An 18307-nucleotide genomic window follows, 5' to 3' on the forward strand; every position below is an offset into this window, starting at 1 on the left:
AGACTAGCCACTTTGTTTTTAGGTTTCACCCCTACAGAGATGCTCATTTTGCTTCAGCGATCACATACAGCTCACCACTAATAATTAGCGCGATTTTCCAGGCTTTCATTTTCATCTCAAGCGCTCAAACCCAGAGTGAGGGCTGCATAGGAAAACTTGTTCAATCCACAAATGGAGGTGGCCCTAATAGAGGAAGAAAACAGAATGGACGTGGTTAATGTGCCTTTTTTTTAATCCTTTTTTTACAATTATTTTCAGAATATTTCAGAGTGCACTGGAAAAGAATGCAAGTGAGACTGCAGACGTTGCTGCTGTACTTAATTTCTTAAATGTGAACACAATGCGCTGTAATTACCTTAATTACCAAAATGTCAAATAGCAACCTGTGACCTTAACTATTAACTCGACTAGTGTAGTAATTAAAGAGCGTTACCCACTCAGAGAATAAACAGTGTTTTAACAGGACGTGTTTTGGAAAAATAATGCACAGCTGATTGGATTAATAGCCAAAGCCACTAGTTGGACAGCAATAGATCAACATGATGATTACCACCATAAATCAGATTAATCAGGAATATGTCAGATTCATCCAGTGTTGTGTCCCAATGTGAACTATTACTGCTCACATGACCAAATGGGGTCAGAACAAGACCTCCCACACTGCAGCACGTCTCAGGCTAACCGATGTAGAGCACTGACATCAGTACAACTTCACTAATCAGAGGTTATTATGAAGACGAATGCTTGAGTCGCTCAGCCGTGACCAATACATTATCTAGTTCAGTTGAGGCTGTTTAAGATGGATGGGGTGAAGCATGTCAGTAACATGTTCCAAGTGCAATTTTCCACTTGAATTCTGGTGAACTTTACCGTACCTATAATCTGGTGTCTGGTGCTAAAAAAAAAGCCAAGTCTTGATTCAACAGCTGTTGCTGTAATCCGCAAATAGAGTGGGGCCTAGTTTATAGCAAGATCTGTTTAACATCATCTACAGTAATACTTTTTCAGATAACTAAAAAGCAGATGCAGGCAATCTGTTAGGCTTTTGTCAGGCAGTTTAATACAACGCAACATGTGGTATTATCACATGAAAATTATTGGTGATTTATTTTGAAGGTTAACTGTCAATTGCAGACACATTCCATGCAAAAGTAATCAAAGAGTGAGCAACAGCCCTGTCTCGTGTTTCTTCACACATCCGACTTTGGCTCGATGCTCGTCCAGCTCAGCTGCACTCGCACATGAAGACAAAGCATATCCTGCATAGGGTACCGATGCAGTCAATTCAGATTGACGCACAGGAAGAACATCCTTGATTATGTTTAGAACAACAAGGTGAAGCAGTGATAATTATAATAATGATGATGATAAAAAAAAGTTTATGCATGTGAGTTTACAGTATGCACGTGCATGTGTAACTTAAATATAAAATATAAAAACATTTATCTTCTCCTCTAATATTGTGTTAAAATAAACACTACATGATTATTTAGTGTTATCTAAAACAAAAATCACACAATTGTATTACAAGAGCAATGGTTTGTGGCAGTCCCCATACACTTGTGTTTCACCTGCGTGGTGAAGATTCTGCTGGATGATGCATTCCTTATGCACACACATACATTTGTTGTAAGTTAAAATGAAGTTAAATAAATATCAGCAAGGATTCATAAACTGACGACTGGGAATGCTTCCAGCGGCGTCCAACAGCCAGGATTCTGCACCATCTGCACATATTTACAAGACACACTTGTTTCACACTGAGCCGATACAAGCCACGGAGTGGACTTGAAAAGATCGACGCGATCGCAATAAAAGAGCGGGGATTCTTCGACAGCAGCGCAGCGTTTCTGCAAACCCTGACTACACCTTCAATCATCCATCTACCTGGCAAGCGCCCCCCACCCCCCGCTCCACTCCCACCAGCCTTCACTCTTGCTCCCTGTCAGTCCCCATCAGCCTCCCCTCTGTGATGCTCAGAGAGGAATTTTACAGCTGCTGTCAAACATACATGCGCACAAAGGGAACAAAACACACAGACACGCACATTCATAAATCACATAAGAGCGCTTGCACACAAACTCACATGTGCTTACCACAAGCGCACTCACACGTGTGTTGCCTTGATGACAGTTTCAGACAGGTAACTGTAACGAGATTGTGGAATGAAAACTAGCTTTGTGGAACTCAATGAACATTGTTTTTCTGCTTGCTTGCTGAGAGACTAATGAGAATATAGATATCTTTTTTCTCTTTACATCTTCAAAGAACGTTACAAAAACTGCCAACCAGCACTTCTGCAGCTCACCTGTAAAGACGTCATCTTGTTTGTTTTGTTGAAAAGGAAAGGTTCTAGCAGAAAACTCAGGAAACCATTTACACTTCCGTTATCCAACTGCTGGCAACAGCTTTGTATTTAGTGAAGAAACATGTGAGCGGCATCAATCTTGTCACTAACGCTTGTGTGCTGTTAATATTTACCACTGCTGTGTCTGAGAATTACCTTCAACGTCAGACAAACGTTGATATCTCCAGGGATGCCTCTGCATGTATAGCATTAGGCCATGCTTTAGCTTAGCTGCATTGCACTTAGCTTATGCTGGGCAGTGTTTGAAGATAATATGTAAATCCAAAGAAATGTGTTTTATTTTTGCCTTCATGAGCAGCGGAAACCATATTTTCCCGGCAACAAGAAATACTGATTTCTGATTGGCTGATAGGTTGCTAATTCAAGACAGCTGTATGAACGGACTACACTGAGCAATCTGGCTTATTAATCATCCATTCATAGATTGCTAATTTATGTGCGGTGAGTTTTATCACTTCTCTGCGTGAGAAATGTCATGTGTGGCATGTGAGCGTGTGAACTTATTGTGTCTCGCGCTGAGTGTGTGAGCTCTGGCTTCTGAAATATGTGTACACTTGTATGTATGTAGGACCAAAAACGTAGAAACTATAGGAAATGAGGGCATTTAAGCAGGTCCTTTTTTGAATTTAAAGGGTCTTTTCAAGGTCAAGACCAGGGACGCAGGAAGTAGGGTGCTGAGGGTGCACCCCCTACTGACAAGGGGTGGAACACACAGCATATAAACAGTTTGGTTGATTGTTTGTTTTTTTTTTGCTTTTTTTCTTTTAATCAGAAATGTAATAATTGTTTTTTTTTCACATTTCTTGACCGATGATATATTAAAACATGTTTAAAGTACGTTTAAGTTCCACTATCTAACGTAATGACATCAGCACACTCAGGTCAAAGTGTAAGGGTCATCGGCGGTCAAAATCGACGTAGACAACTAAGGTTATGTGTCAAAAAGTTGAGCTCAGGAGCCTGTGCATCAGCCCTCATTGGCCCAAGGGGAAACATTAGCTGCTGACACTACATTAAATGTGGATAAACAGAATAGTGTTGATCACCTTCTAATAGTTTTGTTTAACATAAGTTGTTACTTTTACTCTTACTCAAACATCGTTCATTCCCTCATTTTAAAGAAGTTTCATATGGCAATTGATAATGGTGTCATAGCCTTTGACGTGCATTGAAGGAAGGAAAGTGTGTTGGCACAAACTGTACACGTATGTTCCCGTGCACGGTCAAGGCTTGGTTTCATTGTTAGAATAGGGTTAAGGTGAGGGCGAGGTTAACAGTTATAGTTAGGTTAATGTCCTCACCAAGATTACATGTTTTCTTTATTTCAACTTGTGTAATGTTACCATACTCTCTGTGTGCATGTGTGTGGTAATACATGTAATGGATGTCATGGAATGTGCTGCATGTACTCTGACAGCTCTTTGCCTTTGCTCATCCTGGGATGATATTGAAGACAAGCGATCAGGCAGAGAATCAAGATAAAAGAGAGACACGACTGTGGGAACTCAGTGATTCAAATCACTCACGACAGCCAGCTCAGTTTGGACAACAGGGAGTTTTAAATGTCCAACACCTTCAAAACAATACAGCAACATCTCTTCTCTATTTTTCACTCGATCTACATGAACTCCAGTGGACAAAATGATGGTATAGTATATGGACTCCTTTTGATGGGGTCAAAAGGAGGAAAGGTACCTCCAAAAGAGCCTCCAAATATGTAGTTAGAGCTCTTATTTAGATGAAGGCTGGTCATGTGGTTTTGATATTGCCATTGTTTTCTCATTTGTTCCCCTTTAGTGTCACAGAGAGCTGAGCGCTCCTGTCCCACTTTTAGGCACAGTCTCTGAACCTCTAGCATCCAGTGCTCTGTGTAATTTGTCATAGATGGTGTCTCTCATCACTTTTCCTGATATGCTGAAATGTGACACTTTTTTTTACACTCTCTGAACTACAAGGCAATCTACTGTGCCGACTAGAAAACAAAGCCATTTATAATAAGGACATCCTCAAATTGACTTTGATTTATCCGATTTTAAAGCCTCCTCATTCTATAGGTTACAGAAAGAAAGATGCAAAAGAAGAAAGAAAAACACATGGCAAGCTAAAACTTGTGCACGGCATCTTAAAAATGGGAGAAACTTCGTTGGCCGTCATATTTACAATCACCCCTGATTCCCTTAACTCTCATACAGATACACTGACTCTGTGCCAAGAAGATCACACCGTAAACCGTCACACATTTATTTCTCCTGCCACACAGCAGAAAACTCATCTGGTTTTCTTTTGGGGCGGATGAAATGCTGCAGAATATGAAACAAGCGCTCCCTATTCTTTGGCTCCCACACTCCAAAGCACTTCCATGAATGATTGTAGGGAGTTAAGAAATGTTGGCAGGCTGCCTATCAGTGCAGCTGCGGAATACAGGAGAGATGGGAGAATGACGAGCAGATTAAAAAGGGTTAGAGGTCAAATTGCAGACTGTAATCCATCACAAATTGCTGATTACCTGCTGCAGGGTGTAATCCACAGATCACCTTTGGGCCACTGATCCAGACTACTGGATGGACATGCACATTTTGCGCACACATTCTTGTTTCCACACATTGAAATGCTTCATTTTCAATTGAACTGGTGAGGAACAAGCGGTTGTTATTGGAGTCTCGATGCAGTGGATGACGCAGAGACGCACTTACCAGCCACATTGTTCAAATACAATTCAAATCTTATTCATCGCAGATCAGATGTTGTTGGTTCACGTTCATGACTTCCAGAGTCTTGCATCTGAGCCATAGATTGTACATAAAATGGTCATTGTTTGTCTGGTTACATAAGAAGCTCAATATGTGGAGCCTTCATATTTGTGTTTTCAGTATAACTACAAATGCACACATATCACATGCACAGGCACTTCCTGGATGATACCAGCTGTCAATCACACTGGTGTCCACTCACATGTCCAACACTTTCCAGTCTGTCTTTCTTCAAAGTGAACGCAATTTTACGAAATGTACCCTCTTCTTCAGGGCTACATGGTTCCTGTAGTGGTTAGCACTCTTGAAGGTTCATGGGTCTTTCTGCATGACGTTTGCATGTTTTCCCCCATGTGTGCGTGGGGCTTCGCTGGTTTCCTCCCAAAGTCCAAAACCATGCAGATTAGGCAAATTGGACACTATGTGTGAGAATAATTGGCTGTTTATCTCTATGTTGGCCCTGTGGTGGACTGGTGAAGTGTCCAGGGTGTATCCCACACCCCTCGCCCCGAGACAGCTGAGATTGACACCATCAAACCCATCAATTGAAAAAGACCTGAAACTAGCATTTGAGACCATTAACTCCTCAGGAAAATGTTTCAATCAAGTGAGAAGTAGAAGCTCTTTTTCCTGTTGACTTGTTTTCAAATAGTTATTTTGCCGTCAATTGAGCTGCATCAGGAGAATTGCAAACAAAAAGTGAGCATTTGTGAGCGAAATTTAGCGACAGAGGACAATTTTCGACATTATTGTTTGATTTTTCTTGCAGTTTGAGAACAAACACACGCATAGGCAGCAAGCCACATGCATTCTGATTTGACTATTCTCACTCATCCATACAGTAAAGCATATCTGATGTTGCACCACACACTGAAGCGCCTCAAATATGAATTGAAAGTCCGAATTGAGAATCGGATTTCTGTCTCCTGCAGACGGTCACAAACCCGTCTCACAGGTGTCAAATGTGATTGGCTACAGGCTGAGAGAGGGGGAGACATAGAGAGAGAGAGAGAGAGAGAGAGAGAGAGAGAGAGAGAGACCTCTGCAGCCTTGTGTTCAGCGCTCCCGTGGGGAAACAGACTCTGCTTGTGCCAAGCAGACACGCAGCCTATTTAAGACAACCACATGATTTCACTGGGAGTCAAAATGGTCCACGGGGGTCCCCGGGTAGAGAGAGAGAGGGAGCGGCAGAGCGAGTGTGTGTGAGGACAGGGAGAGAGAGAGAGAGAGAGAGAGAGAGAGAGAGAGAGAGAGAGAGAGAGAGAGAGAGAGAGAGATTGGGAAAATGACTTGCCGGGAGAGAGGACCTGACTTCATGCGTCTTTCTGTCCTTATCCAGTGCGCTTGGAAATGAATGGAGAACAAAGTGACACAACTTAAGAAGCCTGCGTGTGCAACTGGTTGATACTGTCATTCATTGCAGATCCCACAGAACTGCTGCCTTTGTTTTGTTGTTGGACTGTTTTGCGCTTGCAAAGTGGCAGAACAGTTTGGGTTGGGTTGTTTTTTTTTTTTGCGTAAAGGTGATCCACAGACATGAATTTACCCCGGATTTGTGTTAAGCGGAGGAAAAAAAACGTGATTTTGGTCTTTTTCCATCTCTTTTGTTTTACCACAGTGGGCAAAGTAAGTCAGATGTTTGTGTGTCAGCTGCGCCTGCAAGCACATACATGCAGAGCTCATAAACTTGTCAACACTTGGAGCGACAAAAGCGAGAATTGGAGTATTTTCCCCCCCACCCCGTGATCATTTCCACAGTCTTGTTTACGTTTCCTTTCTTGCAGAGCTTGCCTTGGAATAATGGTGCTGACAGTGCAGAATCCCACCAGGAAGCATCGGCTTTACTACGGTTTCTCAATTTACCTCAACACACAGGTATGCTGTATATATATCATATATGTCATATACATCAATATATATAGAGAGGAGTGTTTGTGCCACCGTGATTTAAATGTCTAATGTGCGCGAGCGCGTGATCACCTGGTTCATGTTTATTGTGCTGACCAAGTGGACTCATCCCGTCCAGCATCTAACAGCACTCACCTGCGCTCTGCGTTTCCTCTCTTCACCGCTAGAGGGCGACCCGCACCCTGACACAGAGTCATCACTACTCTACCTGCTGCATCAGTGGAGCAAATCTGGGCTCCACAATAAAATAATGAACGGGGAAAGAAATGTTTCATCTTGTTAAAGCTTTAAGTAGTTTTATTTGAATTTACTGTAAATTAACTTGATTGGTGTAGACCCTTTGAAAACAAGCAATTAAACCAAAAAGAATAATGTGTGGCATTGATCTAACTGCTGTATAACAATGATAATGGCTTCCTTGTATTTGCTGTAAGGCACTGGGAAGTCAGTCTTAAAAGATGACGCTCTGGGGGCTGCTTTAGCTGCTCAGTCAGTTCAGTAATTAGTGCAAGCAGGACGTGAGACTTTCATCTGTTGTTTGTTTTGTGGATCTAACCCCATGCGGTGTGCTGAGTCAGCAACTGCTTTGGCTGTGCATTCTTCTTAAGAGGTTTTGGTTTAGTTGTTTGTTTTGTTTGGTTTTATTTTGTTTATGCTGTTTCTTTTTCTTTTTTTTGTTTTTAGTTACCACGAAACGCAGACACATAAATAACTTGAAAAGTCTCACTCAGTGAGCACATGTGGAGATGATCTAAAACATAAGTGAGTGGAAGCCCTCGTTTCTGTTTCAGATCTTCTCGCCGCCAGTGCTTTAACAACTTCTGCTCACTGTCAGTGTGTTTAACTTTCATATGAGAGTGGCTGAGAGAAAAAGTCTTAAGCCGAGGTGGTTGCAGCCCTTATCAGCAGTAATGGTTCTCAGGAGCTACTAAACCAACAAGCTAACCATTTCAGTTGATTGTCCCTGTCCATCAGACAAATGTGTGTGCGTGTGTGTGTGTGCATGCATGCACTCTGTTCCTGCAGTCTCTTTGTTTGTAGACTGCCAGATATGGGTCACTGCAGCTGGTTTTGGAGTCGGGGGGGTACAAACTAGGTTTTAGTAGGTTTTAAATGTGTGTGTGACTGTGTGTTTGTGTTTGGGGGGAGGTGGACAAAAGCAGCAGTGATAGAGAAGACCCTTTTTGTCCTTTTTTTTAAGTGCTCTGGTGTCTGCACGGCTCTTTGCAGTCTTGTTGCTCTGTGAGTCCATTGAGGTGTACTTCCCTCTTTGCCTACCCACACTAAAACATCCAGCCAATAATGCAAGGTGCTTTAAATAAATGCATCTACTTATAAACATATGCCATATTGTGTGAAAAGGCTTTAAGTCAGCTTACCTGAAATGCATCAGTGCCAGTGTCTGACACACTGTCTGTCCGCCTGCATGGTTTCACCCACCGACTGCCAAAACTTGTCTGTCTCTGTGCTATATTTACTCATTATTCGGCCTCACTTAGGCAGATCAAACCGAACAGTAACTGACTCTGCCTCTGTGCACGTTTAGCTTTTCCCATGGCAAGACTGAGCATAGATATAACACTAACAAAATCAATTATTACACCGCTGTAGTTGTTTTGTTTACAGTAGCAGGAACTTTCTGTTACTATGATACCAGATACTATCCATACTAACTAACTACATTATTCGTAGTTTTACGCTTTGTCTTGCAATCTACATGCTTCAATATCTTCAAAATACTGCAATGTACCCACAACCTTCAAGACAAAAACATGTACAAGCTTAGTTGATTCATGGCATAGGATGCCTTCCTTGAGTAGGTCAACTCTTCTCTGCACAAATGATGCACAGGATGCTGTTGTGATTTTCTCCAAAAAAAAAAAAAAAAAATTTTGTTGCAGCTAATGGAGTCAACTCCTCTATTGATTTGACATTTCAAGGAAAGCTCTGTGCCCACAGCGCCATTAGATATTTAACTGGTATTAAAAAGCCACAGACCAGTGACCTGCCACTATAGCCCTCTTTATGACCTGCAGTTATCCAGCCTGGGCTGTACTAAAACCCGTAGTAAAACACGAGGTCAAACATGATTCACTCTCCACTGAACGGTCTGTGTCGGAATTGTCTAGAATCCTTCCTTTTCTTGTAACTCTTTCTTGACTCTGCCAGCAAAAGTATATGAGGCAGGTCAGAGAGAATTTACAAAGGGAAGGAAATGGTTGAAGTTTTTTTTTATCAGTCAGAGATGCAGCCAAGGTAGCCGCTGACACAGTATGCAGTTACTATTGTAAATTATGTTGGCATATAAATTAGTGCAGACTGACCACAATGATCATAAAGGCAATCGTATAAAGTCATTACTGTACAAATAGTACAGCGTCACTTATTTTTCTCAGCTGTATCTTCCACTTCTATCCCATTAAGCTTTTACATATCAAAGGAGTAGACTCAAAACTTAATTCACTCATTCAAATAAGCTTTGAAAACACTAATATCTGTCAACTTCCTGTTGTTCTCTCCTCTTCCCTTCCACTCTGTCCCTTTCTATTCAGAATATGAGATAGTGTCTCCATATGAGGTCAGCCACCATGGCACTTACATCTCTCATGAAGTTGCCCACCATCAGCGCACAAGGCGACGCAGATCCCTAACCTCGGATGTAGCCTCATTAAACTCCAATAGCAACAGTGAAACGGTCCACTTCCAACTTAGCGGCTTGGGGCAGGACTTCCACATGGAGCTGAGGGCGTCCTCGGAGAGCCTGATTGCACCTGGCTTCACCATCCAGGTCCTGGGAAAGAACGGCACCAAGGGCCTAAGGGCCTATCACCAAGACGACCTCTGCTTTTACCAGGGGTCCCTGAGGTCAAGGGTCAACTCATCAGTGGCACTGTCTACATGCATGGGGATGGTGAGTTTGAACGTGAATGGGATCAGGTTGCAGGAGGGTTCGGACGAATTGTGTGCGTTTGCATCAGTGTAAATGTCTTCATATCTTACACATTGTTATTTAAGTTGAGTTTTGGCAGCATTTAGAGCAAGTGAATATTGTAGTTGCACTTAGTGACCTAGAGGAAATAATGAGCCTGGGCTTATTCTGGGACCTAAAGAATATAAACAGAGCACTTAGTGTGCCTGTCATTCTGTTACCGAGAGCGGGGCAAAGAAAAAGGTCCATGACCCTATTAAGATTTCAAGTCAAAGTTTAGAAAACAGTGAATTAGAGTAGAGCGTATAAGTAAGTGTTGGAAGACATAAGACACCAGATAGGTTTCAGACACTCATACAGGAACAAGTGAGATGGGAAAGAAAGATGAGAGGAGATCTTCCAGTCTATCAGTATATCTAGATGAAACCACATTTTTAATCGTTTTTAGAGTCATATACAACACATACACAGTCATGATGAAGCAGCGCTCGCAGCATGCTGCTGTTGCTGCGAGAGCTGCCTTTCACAACGGACTCAAGTACTGTAGGTGCATTTGTCTGCTTGGTCTGGCCTTGAAATTGGTTTGTACTTGACTTGAGTTGATTCTGGAAAGTCCTGAGCAGAGGTTGCATCCTCCTCGTCTGCCCTGCATCATTAGTTCTTGCTCATTTCATGTACATTACACGTTTGCCTGAATCCGCCTAATGAATAACTCATGAATGGAAAAGTCAAGTCTGCAAACACCACAGATTGTTTGTTGTGCAGGCCAGGAAAATCCTCAGAACAGATACGCGCCAGAACAATGCGAGAACAAAGTTTCAATGGTTTTCATCTTCTTATTGAACATGCAGTCTCAAGTTGGACCAGTTCTCATGGCCATGAACATACGAAGTACAATTTACAGATATACATTATTTTTTACATTATACATTATTCATAACTGTCAACTCAAGAGCATTTGTCTTGGCTGATCGAACACAGCTGCACCATAAATAACAAACTGGCTGTGTGTGCATACTGGAGCCATACGGAACACTTAATTGAACAAAATGGTCTTATGCGTGCTATCATGTGATCGTATAGCAGCAAAACAAGCTTGTGTAAAACCAAATTAAATCTACCAACGTTAAAAAAAAGAAAGCTGATCTATGCATCAAAACATATCTAATTCCGTGTCAAAATGATTAGTTTGTATTTGTGTTTGGCTGGACTGTTTTGCTGGTGTATGGAGGTGACTTAGGTTTCTATTATGTCCAACTTGAAAGGCCCTTGTTGTAATATGCAGGATGAGTGGACAAATTCAAGTGTATAGAAAGTTGGCAGAGTTTCAGTTCTTGTCCTGGTGGTCCCCCTGTGCTGCATGTACATAAAGGAAACTTTACTGTAAGAATGACATTAAGTACGTCTGAGTGGGGCAGCTCCACCCTGTGCCCTTCAGTGTTATACTTAGCCCTCTCAGAAGTCTGGGCTACAGAACAAAGTCCTAATAAATACTCATTAATCCTCTCAGTCTTGCATATTTTAGAATCACGACAGTCACTGGAGTCACAGAGACATCTGTAAGGTTGCTTTATGGTGTTTCAGTAATAATACAATGGTATTCCCGTTTCCCGGTTTAAAGGAAGTGGTTGTATGAGGACCTTTTAATATAGCATTGTCCTTCATGGATTTCACTGTCAATGAAAATGTCAATGAAGTTCAGACGTTTCCATTTTAATCATCAAACACCATGAAAGGCCATGAAAGTGAGACCACATTTCCTTTAGATTTGCTTTTAATGAAAACGTTTAATTACAATGCATTCCATGTCTATCATGGCTGGTTTGTTGTTTATATTTTTTTGTTGTGGCGGACCACTGCTGTGTCTGAGAGTTACCCTCTAAAACAACAGAAATGGCACATCTCCCGGGACACTTCTCTGTGTGTGTGTGTGTGTGTGTGTGTGTGTGTGTGTGTGTGTGTGTGTGTGTGTGTGTGTGTGTGTGTGTGTGTGTGTGTGTGTGTGTTCTTGTATGTGCATCCAATAAAACATATAAACCATAGGGAGTGAGGGCATTTTGAGAAAGTGAGTAGAGTTTCTCTGGTCCTCACAACTTTAAAGGTTCTTTTGGGGGGGTTAAGATCTGGCTTTAGGGTTCGGCATAATATTAGTGATGGTTAAGGTTAGGATAAGGGTCTAGGGAATGCATTATGTCTGTGAGTGTCCTCCGTAAGAATGCTGCGTGAGAATGTTTGTGTGTGTGTGTGTTTGTGTGTGTGTTTAAGACCAGATCCCAATAAAAGATTCAGCCAGAAGGTCCAGGATTGTAGAGTCTGTAAATGTGGTTCTCACGAATGAGGCCGGTGAAAAATGGTCTGGGTCAGAGAATCTGACTTCTTCTGATGTGAATTGAACTGATGTGAACTGTAAAGTCATATCAGCAAATGAATACTCACGGGGATAATAATACAACAATAATGTGTCTAATCGAGGTCTACTTTTTTTTTTATCAGTCTAAATATTTATTATCATATTTACATCATGATCACATTCGAAGCCAGCTGCTCAATAAAAGATGAGTTTTTTTAACATCCATTCCTACTTGGAATTAAAATAACGATTCATATAGATGAGGAATCACGTAAGCTGTTTTCAGACGTGCACTAAACTCCAGAGACTGTGCAGAGGATTGTATGTGTGAACGCAGATGTCCGCCGAAATCGCCGTGAAGATTCTGCTGCCAGCTCCTCAGTCTAATCTCCGGTTAATGTCCGAGTGAGCTCATGTGAGAATGCAGCGGGAGAAACTCCGGAGGATCTCCTCAGCGAGTGAATGGGCGAGAGTCCTGGTTCTTGCATGCTCAAGTCAAGCACCACCTCCTCGCCTGGATCCTCCAGAGATCCTCCTGCTGTTGTGAGCACATCTCACCCAGACAACGTCCTGGCGTGTTCATCGTATGTGAATGGCAAATTAGAGAATGTCCTCACCGAAAATTTCAGAACATTACCCACAGAGTAAGACTCGCTGTGTTTACTCACAGAGATGAAGCAGTATATCGTAGAACTTGAAAGACTTAATAAATCTGACCCTGATTTTGCGGATGTGTGCTTTTCACATGTATGGAAACAGACAGAGCTGACATGATCCACGACCTGCAATAACCCAACATCTTCAAAGTTTCGGTAAACGTTCCCTCATCATACTCCAGAGACTGGCACATCACGATAAAAGCATGTAAAATTAACAATATATTTAAGATAATGAGCAATGGATTATGTACATTTATTTTTGCAGAAAACCATCGAGAGTACCTTACTCTTCTAATGAGGAGTGCATATACTGTATATGATTTTTAAAAAAAGTGTGTGCTAACTGTGAGCAGTGCAACAGCTGCCCCTTTTCGTCCATTTCCTGCCAGAATGGTGTTGTTTTGGTTCAGATCGAAACCAAAACTAACTGAGCATCCAAAACATGTTTCTCTCTCTCATCTGCTGCGTTTGCACGTGTTTAACTGTATCAATATCTGGAGCTTTCTGTGCTCCAGATGTTAAACGCCTTTGACCAGTCAAAAACCTGGTATTTCATAACAAAACCTTGCACTTTGGTCAGGTTCCTATTTGGCAGGCCTCAGACAAATATTGACCAGAAGAACTTAGATAGCACCTCACCGCCCAGCAGCAGTATGATGCAACTACACTGCCATCATCTGAGAAATGTTGAGGGGTCTACAGTATTTCTCATCAGCTTTTACTAATGAGTGTAAAGAGAAAGATGAAACACGATGAGTATGAGATAAAATAAACAAGGGTCATTGTAAGGTGCTGTAACCTGCTTCTGAGCAGTGTTACGTATTGGAAAGACTGTATACGTTGTCCTTTCAACTTCCTACTCCTGGCAGCGTCATACAGTGGTTTGACTTGCTTTGATGACAGTGGGGAGTTTAACCATAAAAAAATCCTAGGCACAAGGATGAGAGGAGTAGGCCAGTCCCACTGTCTGCACTTTTCACCTGCCAAATGTTGAATGTTTGAGACTGTGTGATAGAACTCTAGATATCTCCATTAGTCTCATTTGTACTCTACGTTTTGTGCTAATCTCACAAATGCTTTGTTCATAAAATCACAGGTTTGCAGAGATTCAACCAAATTCTTCTTCTGAACTTTGCTGAAATGAATTCCAGTAGTTAAATTTTAATGTGAATCAGCCACAGCATACTCACTCTGCAGAGCACAAACTTACTTTGCTCTTCGTGGAGACTATAAAAAGTTTTGTTTATTTGATACAGATTTCCTTGGGGGACATTCAGAGTAATCTAGCCTGCTACTACAAACTGGAAAGACTCCCCTGCTTGCGCCATTGGAATATTTCGCAGACCCTCTTTATAAATATATGGTTTGTTAATTTACATTATTGAGGCTGTATAAAGAAGGTTTAGGTGGAGGGAGAGCATCCAATGAAAAAAGTTTCATGGCTGTTCCATACCCCCCCCCCCCCCATTCATTTTAATGTCTTAGAAATGTACCTCTATAAAAAAGTACATAACCATTAGTCATTTATTTCTTGCTCAGTTTCACTTCTAAACATACATTATATGTCTGGATGTCACATGCATCTCTGTTTGTCTAATTTAATTTTACCCAGAGGTTAATGCACACCTTTCTTTTGTACCAAAGGGAAATGTTAAATGTCCTCCCATAACAAATCACTTGGAGGTCATGTGTTTTCCTCTTGTAAAAGGACGGGTGTGTTTCTTGCCTCGAGGCTTGTAGTAGTAGTAATAATAATAGAAGGCTGCAGACTTGTCTCACCTCTGGGATTTCCAAGACTATATGAAGGTATGGTCTATTGATGTGATGCAGCTTTGAAAAGCATGCAGTGTGGTCTTGGCAGGTTTATGTAATCAATTATCAACAGGAGACACATCAAACAGTCTTAAAGGATTGCTAGTTTTATTGTTTGCTAACATCACTCATGTTTTCCTCATGTTTCCTCCGTTAAATAAAGTTGAATATTACGTTTTGGGCTGTAATTAAGTCTCTTTATAGGTTCCCAATTGATATACCTCCAGTTTATGTAATGTGTTCTGGATTACTGACGAGCAGACGACTATGGTTCAGCCTGAGGTGAAATTTCGAATTGATTAGGAAATGGTGTTGAAGTGAAGAGAAGCATCCATATTTCTTTTTTTCAAAGAAGCCAAATCAACACTGATCCAAAGCTTGTGTCCCTGCGTTCAGCTGCAAGACATTTAGCCGCCATGGAAGCAGTTAGCAAAGACCCAAGATTTGTCCAAAGATTCGTTGTTACATTGTTTTCATGCAAAAAGAATGATTGTTTGACATTATCATGATATATTTAACTTGTATTGTTGTAGTATTGTAAGTAAATGATTTAAGGTGCTGATCTTATCATAAGCTTGGGCTGAATTCAAAATGGACCAATGCCCTAGACACTTTTAGGTTTTTGTTTCCACCAGGAAGTTGATCAAAAGGAAAGCACTACTGCAAACAGTCAGGTGCACCTTGTAATGCACCTAATGTGTCTCCCCCTCAGTTCCGTTTTCCTACCATTATTTCCCACCCTGGCTTCCCCCCCATCTTATTCTTGTTGCTGCTTGTCTGGATGTGTCTGACTCCAGAGAGTCCAGCTGTTTGCGCCCTCCCAAGTAGTGTTTCAGCATTTTATGACTGCTATTTGCACCTCGTAGAGCGCAGTGTGTAATCTGATGACTTTGGCTATTTAGGACAGGCACTCGTGTGACCTAATCTCTGCACAAAGTAGCTCACACACACACACAAACACACACAAACACACATACAGAGATGTTGTTTTTTTGCGTGAGGCTGCCTGTGCAGACGTTACAGACTGAAGACATCTGTGGGATTATCTGTGGGATTTGCTCGCAGCTATACGCTCAGGAAGACAAAGAGTATGCATGTTGCTTTGTTTAAGGAAGAAACATTTGGAATTCATTGAACATACTTCACACTGCTTTTACATATGGTTTTCTGCACTATTTGTAGTCGAGTTTCTTTCTACAAATGAAAATTTTACACGCAGCATATAAAATGTGCGTGTTTCAGAACGCAACTAACGCAAACTAACGTTACAAAAGGAATATCTTGTCTTATTCACAGGAGAAAAACATAAAGACGGATTGTATCTGAAACATATAACAATCTCCAGAAATCCTTTACTTAGCTAAAGGACCCAATAAAAAGTCTTTGAAGGATCCTTGGAGAAGTCCAGACCCATATTATGGAACAAGTGTGTCACGTGTCACACAGCACATTTTGACATGCATTAAAATAGAAACAATATATTGGCTGGGTTTTTGGCACGTGACGACAACATGAACCTCTGAACCGCGCCACCAGTGCTGAAAAGACAGATCGGTCTATAGAAACCATACACAACATACCATAAGTATGTGGTGCTGACAGAAGTGGCATTGGAGAGAGAACATTGTCACTGTTTCATGCGGTCAAGGCTATCGTGATGTTCATGCATGCTAACGTCCTTCAAGTGAAGTAGTGAAAAACAGATTGGCTTAAGTTATACCATTCTGCCTCCTTTGCATGGGTCTACTTTGCTTCATTTGCTGCGTAGTTGCGTCCAATATGTATCTGCATTCTGCTCATAAGAGTGCAGTATAGTGAGAGTTTGTGTCTAAAGTCTAAAAAGAGTCTAAAAAGATGGCAGTGAAAAGCTTAGAAAAGTGGTAAAAAAAAAAGTACACAGCTATGTGCATATCTTCACAGTAACATATCACACTTTTTTAGGTCTGAATGTCAGCCAGATTACACTGTCAACTCCAGACTGTTTTATAGAATATACCAGATCTTGACAGTTTCTGTAACAACTCCTAACTAAACAGTCCATTCAAAAGGCTACAGCTCTAAGACCTTTGGTTGTCTCTTCCCATCAATGATATCCTCTTTTTAGCCCATTTTATTTTGCTGCCAGTGAAAGGAGCAGACCGAAAGGGACCCCTGATGACAAACTCAAAATAAAATAAAGAAATAAACACTAGGATCTATACACAAAATCGTCTGTTGCTTCACTGGGGACCACAATCCTCCGTTCACCTCCAAGCACCCACCCACATAGAATAAATACTTAGCATGTGAAGTTTTGAAGGTTGACAGCAGCACATTTCAAGTTCACCGTGACTTGGAACCAAATTATGTCAATCGTCTGTGATTATGCCGTGTTGGGGTGTGGGCGCCACATACATGACAGGATCACGCTCCAGTTGTCACATGTGATTTCAACCCGTGATACAGGCGGGGGGTTCTTGGCGAGAACTACTGTATTTCTCGATAGTTGGCAGACAGGCCAGAGTGGGAAGGTGGTAATGCATTAGCAAGCATCGCTCTCTCTTTCTCCATTTCTCGATAATCGACCCTCCAACCTCCAAACTCATTTCCCCAAAGCAAACTGCTCTGTTGCAACAAGGTCAATCGTCCACAGTTGCAATTAAGTGCCGAATCGTCTGGAATCCTCAGGCGATTTTTTAGGGGGATTTTAGCTTAAAGAACAGAATTGACAGTTGCTGATGTAGCAAAACATGCACACTGAGGACTTCATGATGAACCTTACATTGTTTTTAAAGGGTCTGAAAGATTGTAATCATCTCAATAAGTACTGGGCCAAAAAAAAGTTGTTTTTCCGCCTATAAATATGTGTCCAAATATATTCTTGTGTCTGTTTGAGGTTAGCTTTTGTCTGTCAAACACTAGTTACTGTACTGTGGGAAATGATCATTATCTGACACAGAACCACCTGTAAACAGCGACCGCTCCACGCTGGCTTGTGGCAAGGGCATAAAATTTAAAAGAGGGATTCCGACACATGTTACCGGCACTTGAACATGAACCGCTGTGACTTCTTAACCCCTCAGAAGCCACACAGACATTTTGAATCGCTTGTGAAGGAAAAGTATGCCAATTTAGCAGCTCAAGCATCAATAATGCACACATGCAACTTTAAATAGTTGTATTTCCTGTTTTTAGAAGGATCTGTGGTGTATCTGGGGTTTTTTTTAGAGGCTGGGAATCATCGACATCAAAACCATCCCCAGCTGAGATCTGCCTCTTTAAGATTCTTGCCTTTAATAGACACATCTGTAAACATCCACACAAAGACATTCACACTGAAGTTCCACAAGCCTAATCCCTTTTCAACGATCTCTAACTCTTTGTTGTCCCACATTCACACACACTAATTGTATTGTCTTTAGACTGTCATTCACACACACACACACACACACACAAACACACACACACACACCCCAGGACAGCCACAGCCACACTGCTGCCACTGTGTCAGGCTGCCGCGATGAAGGAACCTTGCTCTCCACTCACAGCGCA

The 18307-nt window shown here is 41.6% G+C and overlaps 1 protein-coding gene across 1 annotated transcript in view; it reads left to right on the forward strand.

Moving 5' to 3' along the window:
* adamts16 (ADAM metallopeptidase with thrombospondin type 1 motif, 16) overlaps window positions 1-18307 on the forward strand; it is a gene marked incomplete at both ends in the record, with an annotated part of 171040 nt that overhangs the window by 118949 nt on the left and 33784 nt on the right. The window contains 3 exons of the mRNA XM_083898924.1: window positions 6737-6744; window positions 6903-6993; window positions 9579-9937. Coding sequence (XP_083755050.1) covers window positions 6737-6744; window positions 6903-6993; window positions 9579-9937 — 458 coding nt within the window. The remainder of the gene's footprint in view (window positions 1-6736; window positions 6745-6902; window positions 6994-9578; window positions 9938-18307) is intronic.

The sequence above is a fragment of the Microchirus variegatus genome (assembly GCF_963457635.1).
Source record: "Microchirus variegatus genome assembly, chromosome: 1".
Lineage (NCBI taxonomy): Eukaryota > Metazoa > Chordata > Actinopteri > Pleuronectiformes > Soleidae > Microchirus > Microchirus variegatus.